Source organism: Camarhynchus parvulus, chromosome 3 (assembly GCF_901933205.1).
Source record: "Camarhynchus parvulus chromosome 3, STF_HiC, whole genome shotgun sequence".
NCBI lineage: Eukaryota > Metazoa > Chordata > Aves > Passeriformes > Thraupidae > Camarhynchus > Camarhynchus parvulus.
In genome coordinates this window covers 63,965,151-63,982,895 of record NC_044573.1, presented here as the reverse complement: position 1 = coordinate 63,982,895, position 17,745 = coordinate 63,965,151, and the positions used below count along the sequence as shown (strand labels likewise).

General features: G+C 39.4%; 1 protein-coding gene across 1 annotated transcript in view; it reads left to right on the top strand.

Moving 5' to 3' along the window:
* SLC35F1 (solute carrier family 35 member F1) overlaps window positions 1–17,745 on the top strand; it is a 226,842-nt gene that overhangs the window by 186,210 nt on the left and 22,887 nt on the right. Inside the window, exons 4-6 of the mRNA XM_030944956.1 lie at window positions 4,411–4,570; window positions 9,799–9,955; window positions 14,297–14,349. Of these exons, the coding sequence (XP_030800816.1) occupies window positions 4,411–4,570; window positions 9,799–9,955; window positions 14,297–14,349 (370 nt within the window). The remainder of the gene's footprint in view (window positions 1–4,410; window positions 4,571–9,798; window positions 9,956–14,296; window positions 14,350–17,745) is intronic.

Sequence of the window (17,745 nt, the reverse complement as noted above, 5' to 3'; positions counted from 1 at the left end):
AGAGAGTATTTGTCTTTGATTCACAAGGATAATAATTTAACAAACAAGTAATCAGAGGAAATAGATTTCAACAGTGTGTTTCCTTAACAGACTTAGATCCAGTGTGGTATCTTTTAGAGTCAAATAATAACCTTCAATTTCTACACAACAACATAACATTCTTATAATAAAAAGAAGTTTCTATAGGACAGTATGTCAATAGATTACATATTTTTGTATCCTACCTTCTAAAGCAACCCCATTCAGAGCTGTGACTGAAGAAAGCCACAGACACACAGCAATGTCAAAGAACGTGGTCTGCACCACCCCATGGCAACACAGGAAATATGTTTTCTTTTAGGTTAGTGAGATATAATAACTTCTATGATTAACAGGAATGTTGATTAAAATCAGACCAATTTGCCTTAATGACAGGGTGTAGGTAATACCTTTTAAATAAACAATTAAAAGGAAGGAAAATATTGGAGATAATTATTTGAGAAATATTGATAAACAACTGACCTTTATATGCTATAAATGAAATTCAGCTAAGCATAATCTGTCTTTGTTACTGTAAAAGCTTTATAGACAGAAAAATTACAATTAGGTATAATATTTTTTCTTAATAGCTGAAAAAAATAATAACAAACAAAGAAAGAACAAAAGGCAAAAACCCCCATCAATAAAAAAGCCCTGTAGCAGATGAGGTAATCCTCAATCTCACATCTTTTGTCTGTGGAATACATGTACATTTTTTCTTCTACTAGACAGGTTTATCTGAGGAAAAAAGAAGGGCAGGGCAAATTTAGTCCTGGAGAAGTGAAATTTAAAGCAATACCTGAAAAAGAGTTAATAATATTTTTTAGGTTGTCTTATTGCTTACATTGTAGTAACCTAATTTATTTCTGTTTACCTCATTCCTTAATTAAAGGTATAAACTAAGCACAATTTAAGAACTACATAATGTCAGTGAACATTACCTACATTTCATGTTTGTATCTATTGATAGTGCAGCATTCCAAATAACAATTTGTGAATTAGACTTTGGACTGCCAGCCCAAGGAGGCGTTTTCTGGCTGTTGTCAGCATTGTTTATTTGTGAAAGGTTCTGTTCACACATCCTTTCATGTTACTGCTTAAAAGACACTCATTCACATACTTGAAAGCATAGGTATGTTTAAATATTTATGGAACAACAGGAATTTAAAAAATCTTCCTCTAGAAGACTGTTAGTGGGAATTTGTATGTTAAAGAACACATGCAGCAGGCACAAGCAATTTTTAAACTCACAGAACAATTTAGACTCATAGAACAGCCCAGCTTAGGAGAGCCCTCCAAACTAGTCCAGCCTTTTGTGGGAGAGGGAGGCTAGATGAGATTATTTAGCACCCAGTCACACCTTGAAAATCTCTGGTGACCCTACCATGTCTCTGTGGAGTTTGTTCCCACTGTAAAAAAATTTCTTTCTTTATTGAGATAAAACTTTTCCCAGTGTAACTTGTTTTCCTTGCCCCTTGTCTTCCCTCTACTCTCCTCTGATGAGACACCACCTGGAATACTGCATCCAGCTCGGGGCCCCCAGCACAGGAAGTCCACTGAATTATTGAAGCAAGTCCAGAGGAGGCCACAAAGGTGATTAGAGGGATGAAACACCTCTCCTCTGAAGAAAGGCTGAGAAAATTGGGTGCGCTCAGAATGGAGAAGAGAAAGCTCTGGGGTGACCTTGTAGCAGCATTTCAGTGCCTAAAGAGGTGTACAGGAGAGCTGGAGAAGGACTTTTCATAAGGGCATGTGGTGACGGGACAAGGGGTAAGGGCTTTAAACTGGAGGAGTGCAGGATTAGATCAGACAGTAGGAAGAAATTCTTCCCTGTGAGAGTGGTAAGGCAGGTTGCCCAGAGAAGCTATGGCTGCTCCATCCCTGGAAGTGTTCCAGACCAGGTTGGATGGAACTTTCAACAACCTGGTCTAGTGGGAGCTGCTTCTGCCATGGCAGGGGGCTTGGAACCGGGTCATCTTCAAAGTCCCTTCCAATCCAAGTCCTTCTATAATTTTATGATTCTATGATTCTCCATCTGATTTCTGTTAAAGAAAGAGCCTCCATCTTCTTTGTAGCCACACATTAAGTGGTGGAAATCTGTGGTGAGGTCAGTATGGTAAGTTAAATTCACCTGTGCAATGCTGCACTGGGAGGGAATGTGGCAGAGGCCTTCAAACCTTCAGGGAGAGCTGTGAGCAGGGGGAGAAGTGCCTGCCTCCTTGCTGTTTGGTACCCCCTTTGGCAGAGGAGATGGCTGTAGTGTGTGCCAGCGCAGCTGCTGAAGGACAGACATCCAGTGAGTGCAGGCACAATGAATGTGGAGTGGCACAGGAGCTGTTGAGCTGTGCCCGCATCCCAAAGGTTACACCAAAGGGTGCCCTTCACTCAGATGCCCAGAATTTAGTGTGTGTAATCAGTACTCCTGCCAGCAGCTCTGCCTGCCCCAGGAGATGGCTGCTCTCAGCAGCACAGCTTCTGGAGCTGTTCCTGTGGATGTGGAGTGTTGCTTGTGTGTGTCTCTGCCCAGCCCAGCTGCCCAGTGGGGGCTGGGTACACGCTGGGTGTGCCACAGGGCAGAGCAGAGGCCCCATGCAGGAGAAGAAGCTTGGTCCAGTTCTTTCAGACTTTGTCCCTTTTTGTGTTCTGTCAGTAAAGGATGGAGGACTGCTGCAGAAAGTTTTCACTGTAAAGAGGCCTGACCATGACTTTTAGATTATTAGCTCTCACTTTAAATGCAGAACCTGCTTTTAGCATTGACCGTTCCCATTTGTAATTTCCCTCGTCTGTTCTGCAGCTCTTTGGGACTGTTTAAGCCTGCCAAGAGAAGCATGGTCCCACTGATACACTGGTTGTCCTCTGAAGCCTTTTGTGTCTGGGAAATCTTTGAAATGGATGGGTTTTCACTGCACACTCCTGTTTTTCAAAGAAAGTTTCAGGGAAATTATTCTCAGTCCAAAAATTGATTTTTTTAAATTTTTGCTGATTCCACAAATGGAATGTTTATTGCGCATGTATCCCACATGCAAAAAATTGTTTTTGAAGAAGTAAAATTCTTGGAATAATCCAAAAATCTTTCTTTCTTCAAATAACACATGGAAGGACAAAGAAGTTAAAAGGGGTTTGATCTTTATTTGATAACAGCGTCCTTAGTGCTAAATCACACTAAAGAAAAGAAAGCAAGAAACATGTTCTTGCTTCATGGTTCAAAGGGAGGAAAAATCAAACAATATCATCTAAAATAAAGGTAACAATATCTGGAGTGGTTTTTTCCAGAACTATGGACACGGTTGACAGTTCTCCTCCTTTGGTTGTTCCAGACATTTTCATTAGGAAGAAGATGCATGTCATACAGCTTTGGTGCATGCTGTTTCAATTGGCAATGAACAGTAGTGTACCCTGCACAATCTGTTAAATCCCATCATTAGTCCACAGAATTGCAACTCTTCATTACCTGTATCCTTTTGAGAAGTGGGAAACTTGACTTTAGTCAAGTTTCTTTGGGTGTTTCTTACACAGAATTTTTGTTTCCTGGTGACATGCAGTTTAGTTTCTAAAATACATTTTAATTTGAAAATCTGAAGGTTCTCTCACAAACATTTGGTGCATTTCTTTTTTTATCACATCTTCTCTGGGCCTATTGCTTAATGTGTCTGAAAAAAAACCAAACAATCAAAAATTGCATTTCATAACATTTCTTTGAGAAAGTTCTTTCCAAGGGTATATTGACAAGAAGAGTGAGTTTCTTGCACTGCACACAAGATGGGGTTTTGGGTTTTTTTTCCTTCAAAGGCATATGGGACTCTATTTTCACAGAGTTAGCAGTAGCCACAGGGGCCAGATTTTTTATAAGCATTCTGCATGCAGAGAACCCCTGATTTATACAGACAGATTTAATAAATCCAGTCAACTTGTGTGTTACGAACATTCCTAATATCTCAACCTGAAATGACTTAATTAAAGTGTATGTCTACACTGCAGGAAAACTACCTTCAGTCCTTGTCTATTAAGCACTGGAGGTGAGGACCAGATGGAGTGATGTGACTCTCTTTTGGCCCAGGTTTTCTTCCCATGGCTTTGAAATATGCATCTGAATCCAAGAGCAGTGCATTTGAGCACATGTTGAGAGCAACAGCTCTCCTGAATTCTTGGAATTGTCATGGACAGTCTTACCCTGTGTCTGATGTATGAAGAGACACTTGAATACATTTTCTCTTGGTAGAAAGTGCTATCACAAACTAAATAACCCTGCTTCCCTCTGCTGGAATCTGTCCTAGTGCTTCAGGGCAAAGTATTTGCAGGTTGGTTTTTGATTTGTTGATGATTTTTCATCAACAGGTGTTGATGATTTTTTCATCAACAGGTGTTGTTGATTTTTCTTCTCTTTTTTGACAGCTCCTAGACTGTTTTGTGATCCCAGTGGTGATACTCCTCTCCTGGTTCTTCTTACTGGTACGATACAAGGCAGTTCATTTCATTGGGATTGTGGTCTGCATTCTGGGCATGGGCTGCATGGCAGGAGCAGATGTCCTCGTTGGGAGACAGCAAGGAGCAGGTAAGTAGGAATGAATGGGTTGTGTGGCCGAGTTCTGTACAGAGAAGCCATTGACCAGTGTGTGTCAGACTTGGGCCAAAAAAGTGTGGAAATTTGGCAAGAAGCTCTGTGCCTTCATGGATCCAAAGCACTGCACTATTCAGAGTTGTCTCTTTGTCAGAAGGGCAGAAAGGGGTCACCACTTACAAGTCAGCAGTGCTGCAAGCAGGTTTCTTGGGCCCTGTGTCTTACAACCCTCTGCAAACTGGGGGGACAAGCTAAATATTTGTAGTTTTGTTCTCTTTTGGTCTAGCTGTTGGACTGCAAACTTCAGTAGCTTCCTTTCCAAATTGGATCCATTTCTGAGTCATAAGCACCTCTCACATCCTCTGTGTGCTCTTACTTCTCCTCAGCTTGGCTTGTTTTTCTACAGAGGTGGGGTCACTTGGTAGGTGCTAAAGCCCACTGAACCTGTATACTACAGCTGGGTTTTACACACAGTCTTGTCCTAAAGCTTTGGGACTTGACTGTAACGTTTTTGAAAAGAGCCTCCTTGTGTGTAAAATGTTCTTTTTTTTCTGTGTGGCATCATATGAATAATGTGTGTGTATCTATTAATGCAGACTAGACAGAGTTAGATTTCATCGATCAACTTCCCCTGTCACATTGATTTCTCTAGTGCCAAGCCAAATGATGTGGGAAGGCTGGAAATTCTTTTCAAAGATTGTCAATTAGGCACAGTTTTCATTCTTAATTAAAAGCACTGAATTGTGAGCAGAGCATAATACACTGGGATTTAAAATTCTTGACTCAGCTTTCTGAATACAAATGCAAGTGCTGTAAAAACTGCATTTGCCAGAATGCTACTAAATAAAACAATGGAGTTTGTGACAATGCTCACCATATCTCCCTACCCCCTTCTATCTCTGTCCTTCATCATGAAAGGAGACTTTAGTTACTGGTCTCCTCCAGAAGCAGCCTTGCCCCAGCTAAAAATGGAATAATATACTCTGTACTGTGTAACCAGCCAGCCAAGGCTGTGTTGGGAATGGCTGATTTCAGAGGGATTGAGATTTCAAACCAGGGTTCCAGAAGAAACATCCTGTGTCCCAGCAGTCGAGAGAGTGACATGCTTGAGCGGGTGAGCTGTGGATCAGCAGGAGCAGGCGGGGCACTGGAAGCAGACCAGGAACAGATTGAAGAGCACTGACACTTTGCCATCCAACTGCAGTAATTAGATGTTACTTGCCATGTTCATTATTGAAGCATGGGTATAGCCGTTAAGTAAATTTGCCCAGAAAAATCTGTTAGCATGCATTATTGCCTTTTAAATTGGACCTACACATGAAAAACTGTGTCCATGCTCATTGCTATGCAGAGAGACTGCAGCTTTTTTACTTTTTTTAGTGGCATAATAATGATGTTATTAATGATGCTGTCTTTAACAGAGTAAAATAGATCATCTGGTTTAATTTCTTTAAAAGGCTAAAACTACACATTAGAATGTACAAATAAAAATAATTAATGGCAGGAAAAAAAGAACAAAAGTATTGAAACTCTTCATTGAGAGGTTGTACACCATTTATAGGATGTTTCCTAGGACTGGACGAACTAAAGTAAGGAAGACACCAAAAGCAATGATATTTCATTAGTCCTTAGTAAATGTCTCTGTTTATCTTATATTTTAGGGGACCAGAACTATTGATACCTGTGTGCCCCTGTTGACCACACTGGTTACTGTATTAGAAGAGCCATAAGGCTCTGCTAGGTACCCACAGCATAAGGCAATTTAGCCTGCCAACTCTTACAGTAAGGGAATATGAATTTAAAATTTATCACTGGGAGATTAAAAGGTATTTTCCAAACTGTCTGCAGGAATTAGGTATAATATGCACACATGCTTTCAATTTTCAATTGTATCCTCACTGATATTTTGCACATTACTCAATGGGGAAACAATTACTATTAAATATTTAGAGTTCTATCATCTTACATGCCAAGTATACCTGAAAAAAGCATTATTCTGAACTATGAGTTACTTTCACGCTTCTGCTCCTGCCATACACAGGTTAAACCACACAGGTCTAAGTGTTTCATCCAGGTTTTTCAAAGCACTTCCTTGCTTTAACTTACAACAGTCTCTGGAAACCAGTCACATCAATCCTGCTAATACATATATCGGTGTTCAATTTAGAACAAGACACATTGAGAGTGATTTTTAGGTATCATGTTCATCAGTAACCGCAACCAAACCAAAGAGAAATGCCTCTTAATGGCAGGGGCTAGTGCAAAGATGTGACAAAGAGGCCTATTGGGAGCGTGAAAAGAAATTGTGTCAGAACACAATTCACATTTTAAAGATTTGTGTTGCACCATAATGCTATAACTAGTTCCCAAAACACTAACTCCGCTCTGGACTATATGACTTCTCCACAGAATATTAAATATGGTAATAATCATTAATATAAAGCTTGTTTTGCCAGGCTATGCCTTGTGTCTCTTCTGAAGAATGACTTGCACCATTAAATTGATGAAATACAACTTTATTATCCTAAAAGTCTTTAGAATGCCTCTAGTTAGTTGACACATGTTTCCTTAGCAATGAAACCAGTAGAGGCATGTGGATATTACATGTATGAAAATAAGTCTATAGGGATATGTCAGTCTTGGGGGAAACTTCCAAAGTCTCAGCCTCTTGAGAAAGCAAAGATAAGGCATTTGACAACCAGAATAGTAATCACTAAGAAAGAAAGCAAGAACTTATTTTACAACAATTTTACACCAGTATATAAAGTTTTGGTGCAATAACTCCGTGGGTACCATGTATTACTCTAGTCACTGCATCTCAAAAAGAAGTCACCAGAAAATAAACCTGTATAAGATATGGAGAAAGGTGAGAAAGCTCTTCAAGGGCATAAAATGGGTTCAGATGAAGAGACTGTAGCCAGACTGGGACATTCCATCTCTCAGAAGAGGCAAGAAAGAGACCTGTGAAGGTATATGAAGTCTTCAGTGATATGGAAAGGGTGAATACAGAGTGATTTTTAAATATTTCTCAGAAAATTATGGGATGACTAATATGATTTTGAGGTATCCAGAGTAAAAGTTAAAAACATGAAATACTTCTTAATAGTAGGCCAAAAATATATGGATTTTACACAAATTGATGAAGAATCCCTCAAGCTTTATTCAATTTGATGGCCTAATGCAACTTCTATCTCAGAAAATGCCTAAGAGAACTGGCTGATAGAAGTCCCTCTGTACTTCCCTATTTGTTTGTGCTCTCCTCAGCCCCTCTGTGCTGCTGAGTACCAGAGGAGGTTCCAGTGTCAGAGTCTGGTGCTCTGAACAGAGCTCAGCTCCCTCTTCTGGGAGGGCCCTGAAGGTTGAGGCTCACGCTCAGCATGAGAGCACTTTGGGAAGAGCTATCAGGGTGTGATGCTTGAGGCCATCCCATCTGTGTGAAAATGCTCAGCCTCTGAGCTGCTTTTGTTTCACAGATGCAAAAGGATTATATTTTTGTCCCAGTAGGAGCTCTAAGGTCAAAAGCTTTTTCAGCAATACTTCCCTGAAGTGTCAGTGAGTAGCTGCAAGAAATACCAAAAAAATGAGCTCAGTGAGGAATCAGTGGAGCCTCTATGAAATATGAAATGTATCAGGGGTATGAAGAAGTTTTGTCAAGTCATGATGGCTATTTTAAATTAAGAACATCTTCCATTACTGATTGCAAAAGAAGACTAAAATCTTTTTAACAGAACAAGCAAATCATACAAAGATAAATGGTCAAATATAAACATGTTGCCAGTCAAGAAATTCTGTCAAAGACTGGATGTGTATGTGAAAAACAAATCTAGTAGTATTTGCTAAATACACAGAAGCCACATCTCATCTGAGCCAAAAAATGTTGGAAACTAAGAGAGTATTACTGGAAATATTTTACACTTTACTCCACTCCTATTGGCCTTAAACAACTTATACTTTTCTGGTGCTTGTAGCCAGTGTTGGTGACAGAATTAATGAACCCTTGGTCTGTCCTCTTATGACAGTTTTTATTATCATAAGTTTCTTCCCCATAGAAATTTCAGCACTACAGTTTGGAATGATAACTGAAGGCTTAAAAGAACACCTTAAAGAAAAATGTTGAAAAGATAATTTTGAACCAATTAGAATGCTTTGTTTCCATTTTTATTTACTGCAGTGTATATTTTACAAGTCAATTGAAACACAACTTTAAAAGACAAGGACATAAAAAGTAAACCATGGTATTTTAAAAGAAAACAGGATTTCTTTTTTAAAAAAATACTGTGTAGTACTTCAGCATTTCTGCTGAAACTTTTCAAAGAAAAATCCATTATAATCCAGCATTTCAGAATATGGTTCTGCAGCAATATCTGACAGCTTTGTGAAGCTGTAGCTCTTGTAGAAATAATTTAACAAGCCATATGTGCAGAGGGAATTGCATGCACCAGTTTGCAAAGCAAGGGCCTCAGTTTTCAAGCTGGAACTTGATCTTGATCAAATGTCACTGCAGCTCTCCCCAACACCCAATAATAAAATCTTCCAAGACTTAAAAAGATTTCAAGCAGTCCTTGATAACAAAATGTTTTAGTAATTCTGTATACCTGGAGGTATTGAAAATACATCTTCTTGTTCTTTGCATGCATTAGGCACTGCTATGTTAATTGAACCTCTTTTAGAAATCTGTCCTTATCATCACCCTGTCTACACCCCATCCTTCCTCCTCCCTTTCTTGTCAAACAGCTCCATGTGAGAATGAGGTCAATATTAGGTTGTAATGATTTCTTCACTCATTTCACAGGTACACAGAATTTTTCAGCTGTCCTAAGATCTAAGTACTGAACATGTTTTAGACTGGTTAAATTTCAGGATGAGATGCAAACTGCTCTATAGAGTTGAGTCACATTCTCTCTGCAAAGAAAAAAAGGTAGCAATAATAAAGTTAAAAGGATCCATCTCTGAAGAGCCCCACTTAGATTCTATACTTTTTTTCTACAAGTTTTTCAGAATTTTTTGGCTTCTTCCTTCTAAAGCAATGAATATGCTCTCCCTCCATCTGACTGAGGCTGGTGTATTGAATGAAAACCATTCAAATGACAGAATATTTGCATTCATTTTATTACCCCAGATAAGGGCTATATAGTGACCGTAGGGTAGAACATGCAATGGTTTTGGACAGAAGACAGTTGTTTTGAGGCATTCTGATTTTTTTTTTTCCTATTTATCCCTAGGTGAAAATAAACTGATAGGAGACCTTTTAGTCCTTGGCGGAGCAACGCTGTACGGCATCTCCAACGTCTGTGAGGAGTACATTGTCCGAAACCTGAGCCGAGTGGAGTTCCTGGGCATGATTGGACTCTTTGGCTCCTTCTTCAGTGGAATTCAGCTGTAAGTGGGCAGGTTTGAGCTCGCTGAGGCTCAGATAAGTGCAGCTGTGGTCTCCATTGAGATACATTAAGCACTCCTTCAAAATTAGCCCTTTCCTGTGGAGAGCAGGTGTCCTCTAATCTTGGAATTTGCATTGGTTTTCATATTTCAAATTGGTGATTTGAATAATAGCACAGATTTTTACCCAAGTACTCTAATTCAAGGACCATTGTCCTTGAGTAGTCACATAAAGAGGGAGAAGACATGTCACACCATCTTGCTGCTGGAGGACAAGTAGATGCTTCACATATTATTCTGAACTGTGAATAACAAAATCTACAGCTTCTTCTGGTTCTATTTTATGCATTTAAGAGTCCCCTTGATTTCTAAAGAGGTAGAAAACACATCCAGTCAGAAAGTGTTTTACTGGTTTGCTTGTTCTGTGTAAGTACATTATGATATGGAGGAAATCATGAAAAGCCTTTAAGAAAATGGCCTTTTCACTTCAAAAATATTTAGCACGTAGGATATTGTTGCATGGATTTCAGGATCTACAGAGTCTGGTCTATATCCACATGTACCTAATGAGCATCTCAACTGCAAGCCCAATAGTTGGAAGGTGGCTTCCAATGTTGCAGTACTGTGACTGATGTAAAAGTAGACCTGCAAGATTGCTGCATTTTGTGCAGGTCTGTCTCTGGTGCTTGTAACACAGAATGACTTTTGATTATTAGTCCACAACAAGTTGCTTCTCTACAGATCTAAGCTACTCTGCTTCTAAGAACAGGGACTGATCAAAAAAACCACAGCCCATCAGTTCCTAATTTTTTTTTAGCTAGAAAGCTTAATATATTTATAAGGGATCTGAACAAGTGTCTTAAAATTATTTATGTTAGCTAGTTGCCATACAAGAAGTTCCCTTTTAAAAAAATATGACATTTAAGAGCATATGGATGTGCCTAGTATCTTTGGCTAAAGCATTTTTTAATATGTTTGTGATTAAGCGGATACTAACATTCTGAGGATATCAGAGCAGTGCTCTTGTCTTGCTCTGTATGTGTAAACTGTCATGTAAATGTCTCGTACTCCAGAATTCAATTGTTGTGCCATTCCTCCCTTTTGACCCAAGCAGTTAGTCACAATTCAGGGTCTGTGAGCTGTTCTGCTGGTGAGAATCTGGTTTTGGAATAAGGCATCTTTGTATAAAGAAGAAACAACTGGAAGGAAACAATAAGAAACCATTTCTTTGATGAAAGCCCTAAGGTTTTTCTATTCAAACTTTGGCTCAGAAGTTCACTCCAACAGGTTTTTCTCTGCAGCTTTTTGCTGATGGTGCCTTTTGGGCACCTTTTGAAGACCCAACCACACTTAGTTCATACCTGTGCCTTTTTCTTGCCTTTACCTGTAATGAATAGGAGAAGTCACAGTTATATGTTCACAGAGATTTAATCTAACTAAATATAACACATATCAAAGAGAAGCCAATTCCTCATGTTAAATTTGCAGGCTCTTTCTTTGAAAAATTACTGGCCACTTTGGGTGCAATTGAGGACCTTTAGATCCTCTAAACTGAAGGAGTCTTAGACTGTAACATAAAATAAGTACACATAATGCCTGTTGTACAGCAAAGGAGGAAGAGCTAAGGTATTGGGGAAACAGTGAATTGATGAGTTGGCTGATTATCCAGACATGGTGGAAAGAGTTTAGTATGTTGAGTATGACTAAAGCAGGGAGGAAGAATAAGAGATTAGTTTAGATTAGCATTAGGGGATGTCACAATTACCCAGCAAATGGAGATAAGGTTATCTGATGGAATCACATAATCATAGCATGGCCTAATTTCTAATGGCCCCCTGAAGGTCATCTGGTTCAAGCTCCTACTCAAAGCTAGCTCCAAAGTTACATCAGGCTGCTTTGGAACATGTTCAGTTGATTTCTTGGTATCTCCAAGAATGGAACTGCCAATCATGCTGGACAACCTGTTCCAGTATTTGACAATTTTTTCCCTTGATATTTAATCAGTTTTCCACATTGCAATTTGTGTCCATTGTCATTCATCCTTTTGTTGTTCACCTCCAAGAAAAGTATGACTAGCTTGTCTGTAACTACTCATTGCATAGTTAAGATGGAAAATTTATGGTTGTGTCCTCCTTTCTCCCAGGTTAGCCTTCTCCATGCTAAGCAAACCCTGCTGTTTCAGCATCTCCTCTTACATCTTGCCTGACCATTGTGATGGAATTCCACTGTACTCCCTTCAATTTGTTATTGTCTGTCTTGTTCTGGACAGCCCATAATTGGATACAGGACTCTAGCTGCAGTCTCACAAATCACATCCTTCAGCTTTCTGGCCAGACCTTTACTGACACAGCTCAGGATGCTGTTGCCCTCCTCTGCTCCAGGGACACATTGCTGACTTGTGTCCAGGTTGATGTCCAGCAGCACTCTAAGGTTTATTGCCAGAAAACAATTTGTCTCCAGTCAGCTCCCAGCCTGTACTCTTTCATAGTGTCCCTCCACCCCAGTGCAGGAGTTAATACTTGCTTTTCTTCATGAAGTTTCTTCTCACCATTTTCTTTAGACAACATTGTACGTAGTCCACACATCTAGTCCATATCTCTTGAGTCTCAGAAGATCTTTAAGGAAATCATATTGGAAACCTTGCTAAAGTAACAGTAGGTTACACACGTAGTCTCATATATTCCCTCTCCTTTATTTACTGATCCAGTCATCTCATCATAGAAGGCAGTGTTCTTGAGAGCACTGCACTGGCTCTTCCCACTGGAACCATCTTCTTCATTTCCTGAGAATGGCTTCTGGGTAGATTTGTTCCATAATTTTCCCAAAGGTTAGTGTAAGACTGGCCAGGCTATACTTTTTATTCTATGTTAAACTGAAAGTTGCATTTGTCTGTCTTCAGTCATCAGGAACCTCCTCCAACTACCACAACCTTTCAAAATCATTGTGATTCCAATTCTTCAGTGCCTCTGGCATCACTAAATGGCCATTTCTGACAAAGTTTCTCTCACCCCTCTTTTTTCACAGATCATAAGGGATCACAAGCCATAGCATATTGTTTTATACATCTTTTGTATTGGCTAAACAATAGTATGAATGCAATGTTCCTACATTTAAGTTATGTGATTTTTTTTTTCCAGACCAAGAGATGTTGCAGTTTGTTTTCATTATATTCTTCAGGAATTACTGATAAAAGAGACATATACCGTATGCATGCAAAGACGCCTATAATTTAGTTATTTTGCAGAGAATATGGTCTTATTATTCTGTACACAGTATTAGATGTGCCTCACATCAGCAGCAAGCAAATTAAAATTTCCAGGATGCAACTCTTTAGACTAGATTAATCTGGAAGGTGCTGAGCTCCTGTAGTTGTACTATTATATTTGGTCTTCCACATGCCACCTTTCCTACCAGGTACTTTGTTTTTCAATCTGAATAATTCCATGTTTTATACTTGTTTAAAATAGTGTCCAGAACAGCATACAGAGTTCTGCACAGCTGGATTTGTCTGGAAATCACACAGACAGGGAAAGCAGTTACCTGAGCAAAGACCGAGCTTGGGAGATATTTTATCTCCAAGGGTCTATTTGCCTGGATTGGGAAGAGCTGACTTGTTGCCACCTTAGAATTTTATGGATCTGTGACTTTGATGTTAATGTACAGTGCAAGATTTACAAGATACTGAGAGTGGACTTTTGCAGGTTTGCTCATCCTTTGCTTATTATCCTGACTTTCACTGCTGTGACTATTTGGTTTCTCTCAGTGTGTAACAAATCACAGTATGCTTCCCAAACCAGACTGTGATATATATTTATTTTATACTGCAGAGCTACTCTGAAGTGTGAATAACTCAGATATATTATTAATAATTAACATTCAAAAGGTTTCAGAATATTAAGTCAGAAAAGTACAAGATGACTGAACATTTAGGGGAATGGACATGTAGAGCAGGTATATAGAGAGCTGGAAATAAACCAGGGGAAATTGTATGCTATCACTTCTGATTACTGCCCTGAAGATCTTTCAAATACACAGGCACAGGAATAATGCCAGAGTAGATTAGTAGCCTCTTGATTGCATTTGGTTCCTACAGAGATTTTTTTGTTGAAAGGTTATGTATGTTGTTTCGTCCGGCATTTGAATTCAGTGAGTGGAAGTAATTTAACTTCTGTTCCCTTACATCAATTTTTACCTTCTCTTCTCTTCTCTTCTCTTCTCTTCTCTTCTCTTCTCTTCTCTTCTCTTCTCTTCTCTTCTCTTCTCTTCTCTTCTCTTCTCTTCTCTTCTCTTCTCTTCTCTTCTCTTCTCTTCTCTTCTCTTCTCTTCTCTTCTCTTCTCTTCTAGTGCAATCATGGAACACAAAGAGCTGTTGAAAGTCCCCTGGGATTGGCAAATAGGTAAGAACACCCTTTACCTCATGGGAGATGGTTGCTGAAGGAGGTGTGGAGACAGCCAGCGTTTGGGGAGGCGGGCACAGAATTTCAGGGGAGCCAGTGTTTGTGACTTTTCCACTGGTTACTACCAAAGGTTGAGCCTCATAACTGTTCTTAAACGATCTGTCCTCCATTGCTGTGTAATGCCTTCCTTGCACAATTAGGTTAAGCATATGAATGCTGTAAGATAGCCATTCAGACAGCTGTGAAGTAAAACAATAGTGGGGTTCCCGTTCTAAGATTCACTGGGGCACTGGGGAAATAAATGAGGCAGTCATTAAGAGCCAAACCTTTTCAATGAAAGCCAAGGAAAGAAAATTGAGCCTAACAAAATAACCTAAAAAAGCACTTGCAGTGCATATTATAGCCTCATAAATTCACTTCCAGGAGGAGCATTTCTGTATGGAAGTGTTTTAATTGCTTTCCAAATAGTCTTGGTGGAATAAAGCAGATGTGTCCTTTTAGACAAGATTTGGGAGCATCGTGCCCAATGAAGCAGTTATGGTGTTCTGCCAAGCAGGGGATTGCATTTTCCCATTTCAGTTTGGAAGCTGAGTTTATGAGTCCCTTCTAATTAGTCCAATGAATTATTTGGTTTAAAAACAAATCGATATTTAGGGGAGACCCTATAATCACTTCTTCGCTGTTTATGACAATAGAAGAAATAAAAGAATACTAGTAGCATAGAGCTGATTGATTGCAGAGGATTAAAGCTTTGGCAATCCATTGACAGCAGCTCTTTACATAGTTTAATACTGAAAATCAAAATGACAACTCAGAAGTGTGCAAAACCGACTGATTATGTGGGGACTCCCTGAGGGGAGGGGATATTGTGGAATACAGTTGGTTTCTTTAAACTTAGTTCACAATTTCCTTTCATCATCTTAAACCTTGATAAATATAGCACATTTTTCACAAAACATTGCACCTAGAAATCTTGGAAATTTGATGGTTGAGCTGTAAAACTAAGTGACAAATCAATTTTAAGTATCCATGGAGAAACACACTCAACTGTGTACTGAAGTGTATTTGCCTTCTTTAATCTGAGATAGCATAATTGCATCAGTGTTTGTTTATATTTCATGAGAAGGAGCTTCGGGACATAATTAATCTAGTACTGATGATACCAGTGGTCATAGCGAATTAATCTACTGTCCATGTAAATGTCATATATACTTCCATGAGATTTCTCTTCAAACTCAGTATCAGTGAAATGTGCTGTTAAAATAAGGTCTTACTTCATCTGTGATGCTGTCAAAATGTCCCTGAAAGTTGATTACTAATTGTGAAGAGTACTTATGCTTCACAAGGCTGAGATCATCTTAGCAAAAACATCATAGATATGAACTTGTTTTGTTAGCGCAATAATTGGAAATGTGGTGTAGTTGAACATGGATTAAATGGTGACAGTTCTGTAGTTCTTCCCTGGCTTCCACTGCACCTGGTGTACTTTCCATTGCATTGGCAGTGATACAAGATTGTCAAAAAGTGATTGACAAATCTGTATCAGGGAGTTCACAGCCTTGTCCTGAGTAGTTATCCACTGTGACAGACTCAAACCTGCAGTCCAGCAGAGTTAAATCATCAGCCTTCCGAGTGGTGGTGATAAAGTCACAGCAGGCAACCTAATAAATAAATCAAGGTGGCCTGTTTCCATCTGCCATAATTGTGCTTTTAAGACGAAATGAGCTACCTTTTAACTGATGCAAATGATTTTTGAATATTAAGATCTAAAGCCAATCTGTTATGTCTATCATGTTTAAAACAGGCTGTGTCCCTCCTGGTGTTAATTTTGGAAATTGCCCTGATACGTATCATCATCTTCACACTCAGTGTGAATCACTGTAGCTCTGTTTGTATCCTTGAAAGTTAAAGTATTAATACTTGCTGACAACCAGAGTGAAAGGAGGATGATTTTACAGTTTTGAGAGAGTGGTTTCATATGAGACCGTGACAAGTTTTATAGTGATAGATGAAATACTAACAAATAAATTCAGATCAGTTTTATTTAAGAGAAAAGCCAGTTTGTAGGTCCAAGGAAGTGTCCTTTGTTCCCGGGGGTTTGAATATTTCTGAATGGTCTTTGTTCCAAGGCAGTATGGAAAATCATAACTGATTCCATGTCATGTCAATTAAACATTTGCTTTTGGAGTAAAAGCACAGAGGCAACATTCGTACATCATTGCACCATGCAACATTCAACCACCTTGCTCAGGAACAAGACCAGAGGTTCTCAAGTCATGTTGGTCTCTGCCCTACTTGGGCTGTATTAGAGTGGTCCCTAGGGACAGATCCTGCCTATTTGTGTGAAGACAGCAAGTGTAAAGAGAAATGGAGAAATAGTGAGGGACTGGGGCTCGTTCAGCCTGTGGAAGAGAAGTTACCTGCAAGGAGGTTATCCAAAGGACAGAGCTGGTGCATGGCTCTGTCAGAGGTGCATGGCAGGAGGATGAGAGACAGCAGACAGAAGCTCAAATGACAGATTCAGACTGGATATAAGGAAAATCACCTTCACACTGAGGGCAGGTAGGCAGCAGAGCAGGTTGACCAGAGAGGTTCTGGAGTCTGCTGGGACTGCAGCACTAGAGGCGATTCCCAAGGATGCTATTTGCACTGCATGGGTACCTGAGGAGGCTGAGGCTTCAAGCTGTTGACTTAAATCATATTTTCAGTCTCAAAATTGGCCCTCTAAGAAGCATATATATCTGGAAATCATATTATGTTAATTTCATTTGTTTATTGTCACCACTAAATGCCACCCGACTGGTGGATATCGCATATATTTTGAAGCTGTAAATGAAATGCCACTATATATTCACCTCTGCTAGGATGGCTACAGTTTAAGCAATTTTCCACTGGAACTGAAATGCCCTTTGGAAAAGCAACCTGTGAAGCTGGCTGTCAAATAATGTGAACACCAAGGCAGTACCATAAAATTATACTGTAAGTTGAGTGCATAAACCAGCAAAGCTGTGTTAAATCCAGACAGCCAGAGACTTGGTGGACCAGCTGGTGATCTGCAGACTGTACTTTGACAATGCTGACTTCTGGTCCAGAATGTCTTTTGTGCCTGACCTGTGCTTCTTAAGCCTGGAAGAAAAGCTGGCTCAGTGCTCCTGTATGCAAAACAATTTCCCATTGACCAAAACTACACTCCACTTAGTGCAATTATTTGCCTGCTACAGAAGAGGCGCAGAGTTTAAATAAAGCAGCTTTCAAGCACTGCCCAAAACTTAATTCTGTTACCAGTATACAATGCACACCTTATAAATTTGCTACTTATGGGTAAAAGCAGTTTTTGCTATAATCGTCCGTATTCTGAATAAAAATTCAAAATTCCTTATCATGCCGTAAAATGTA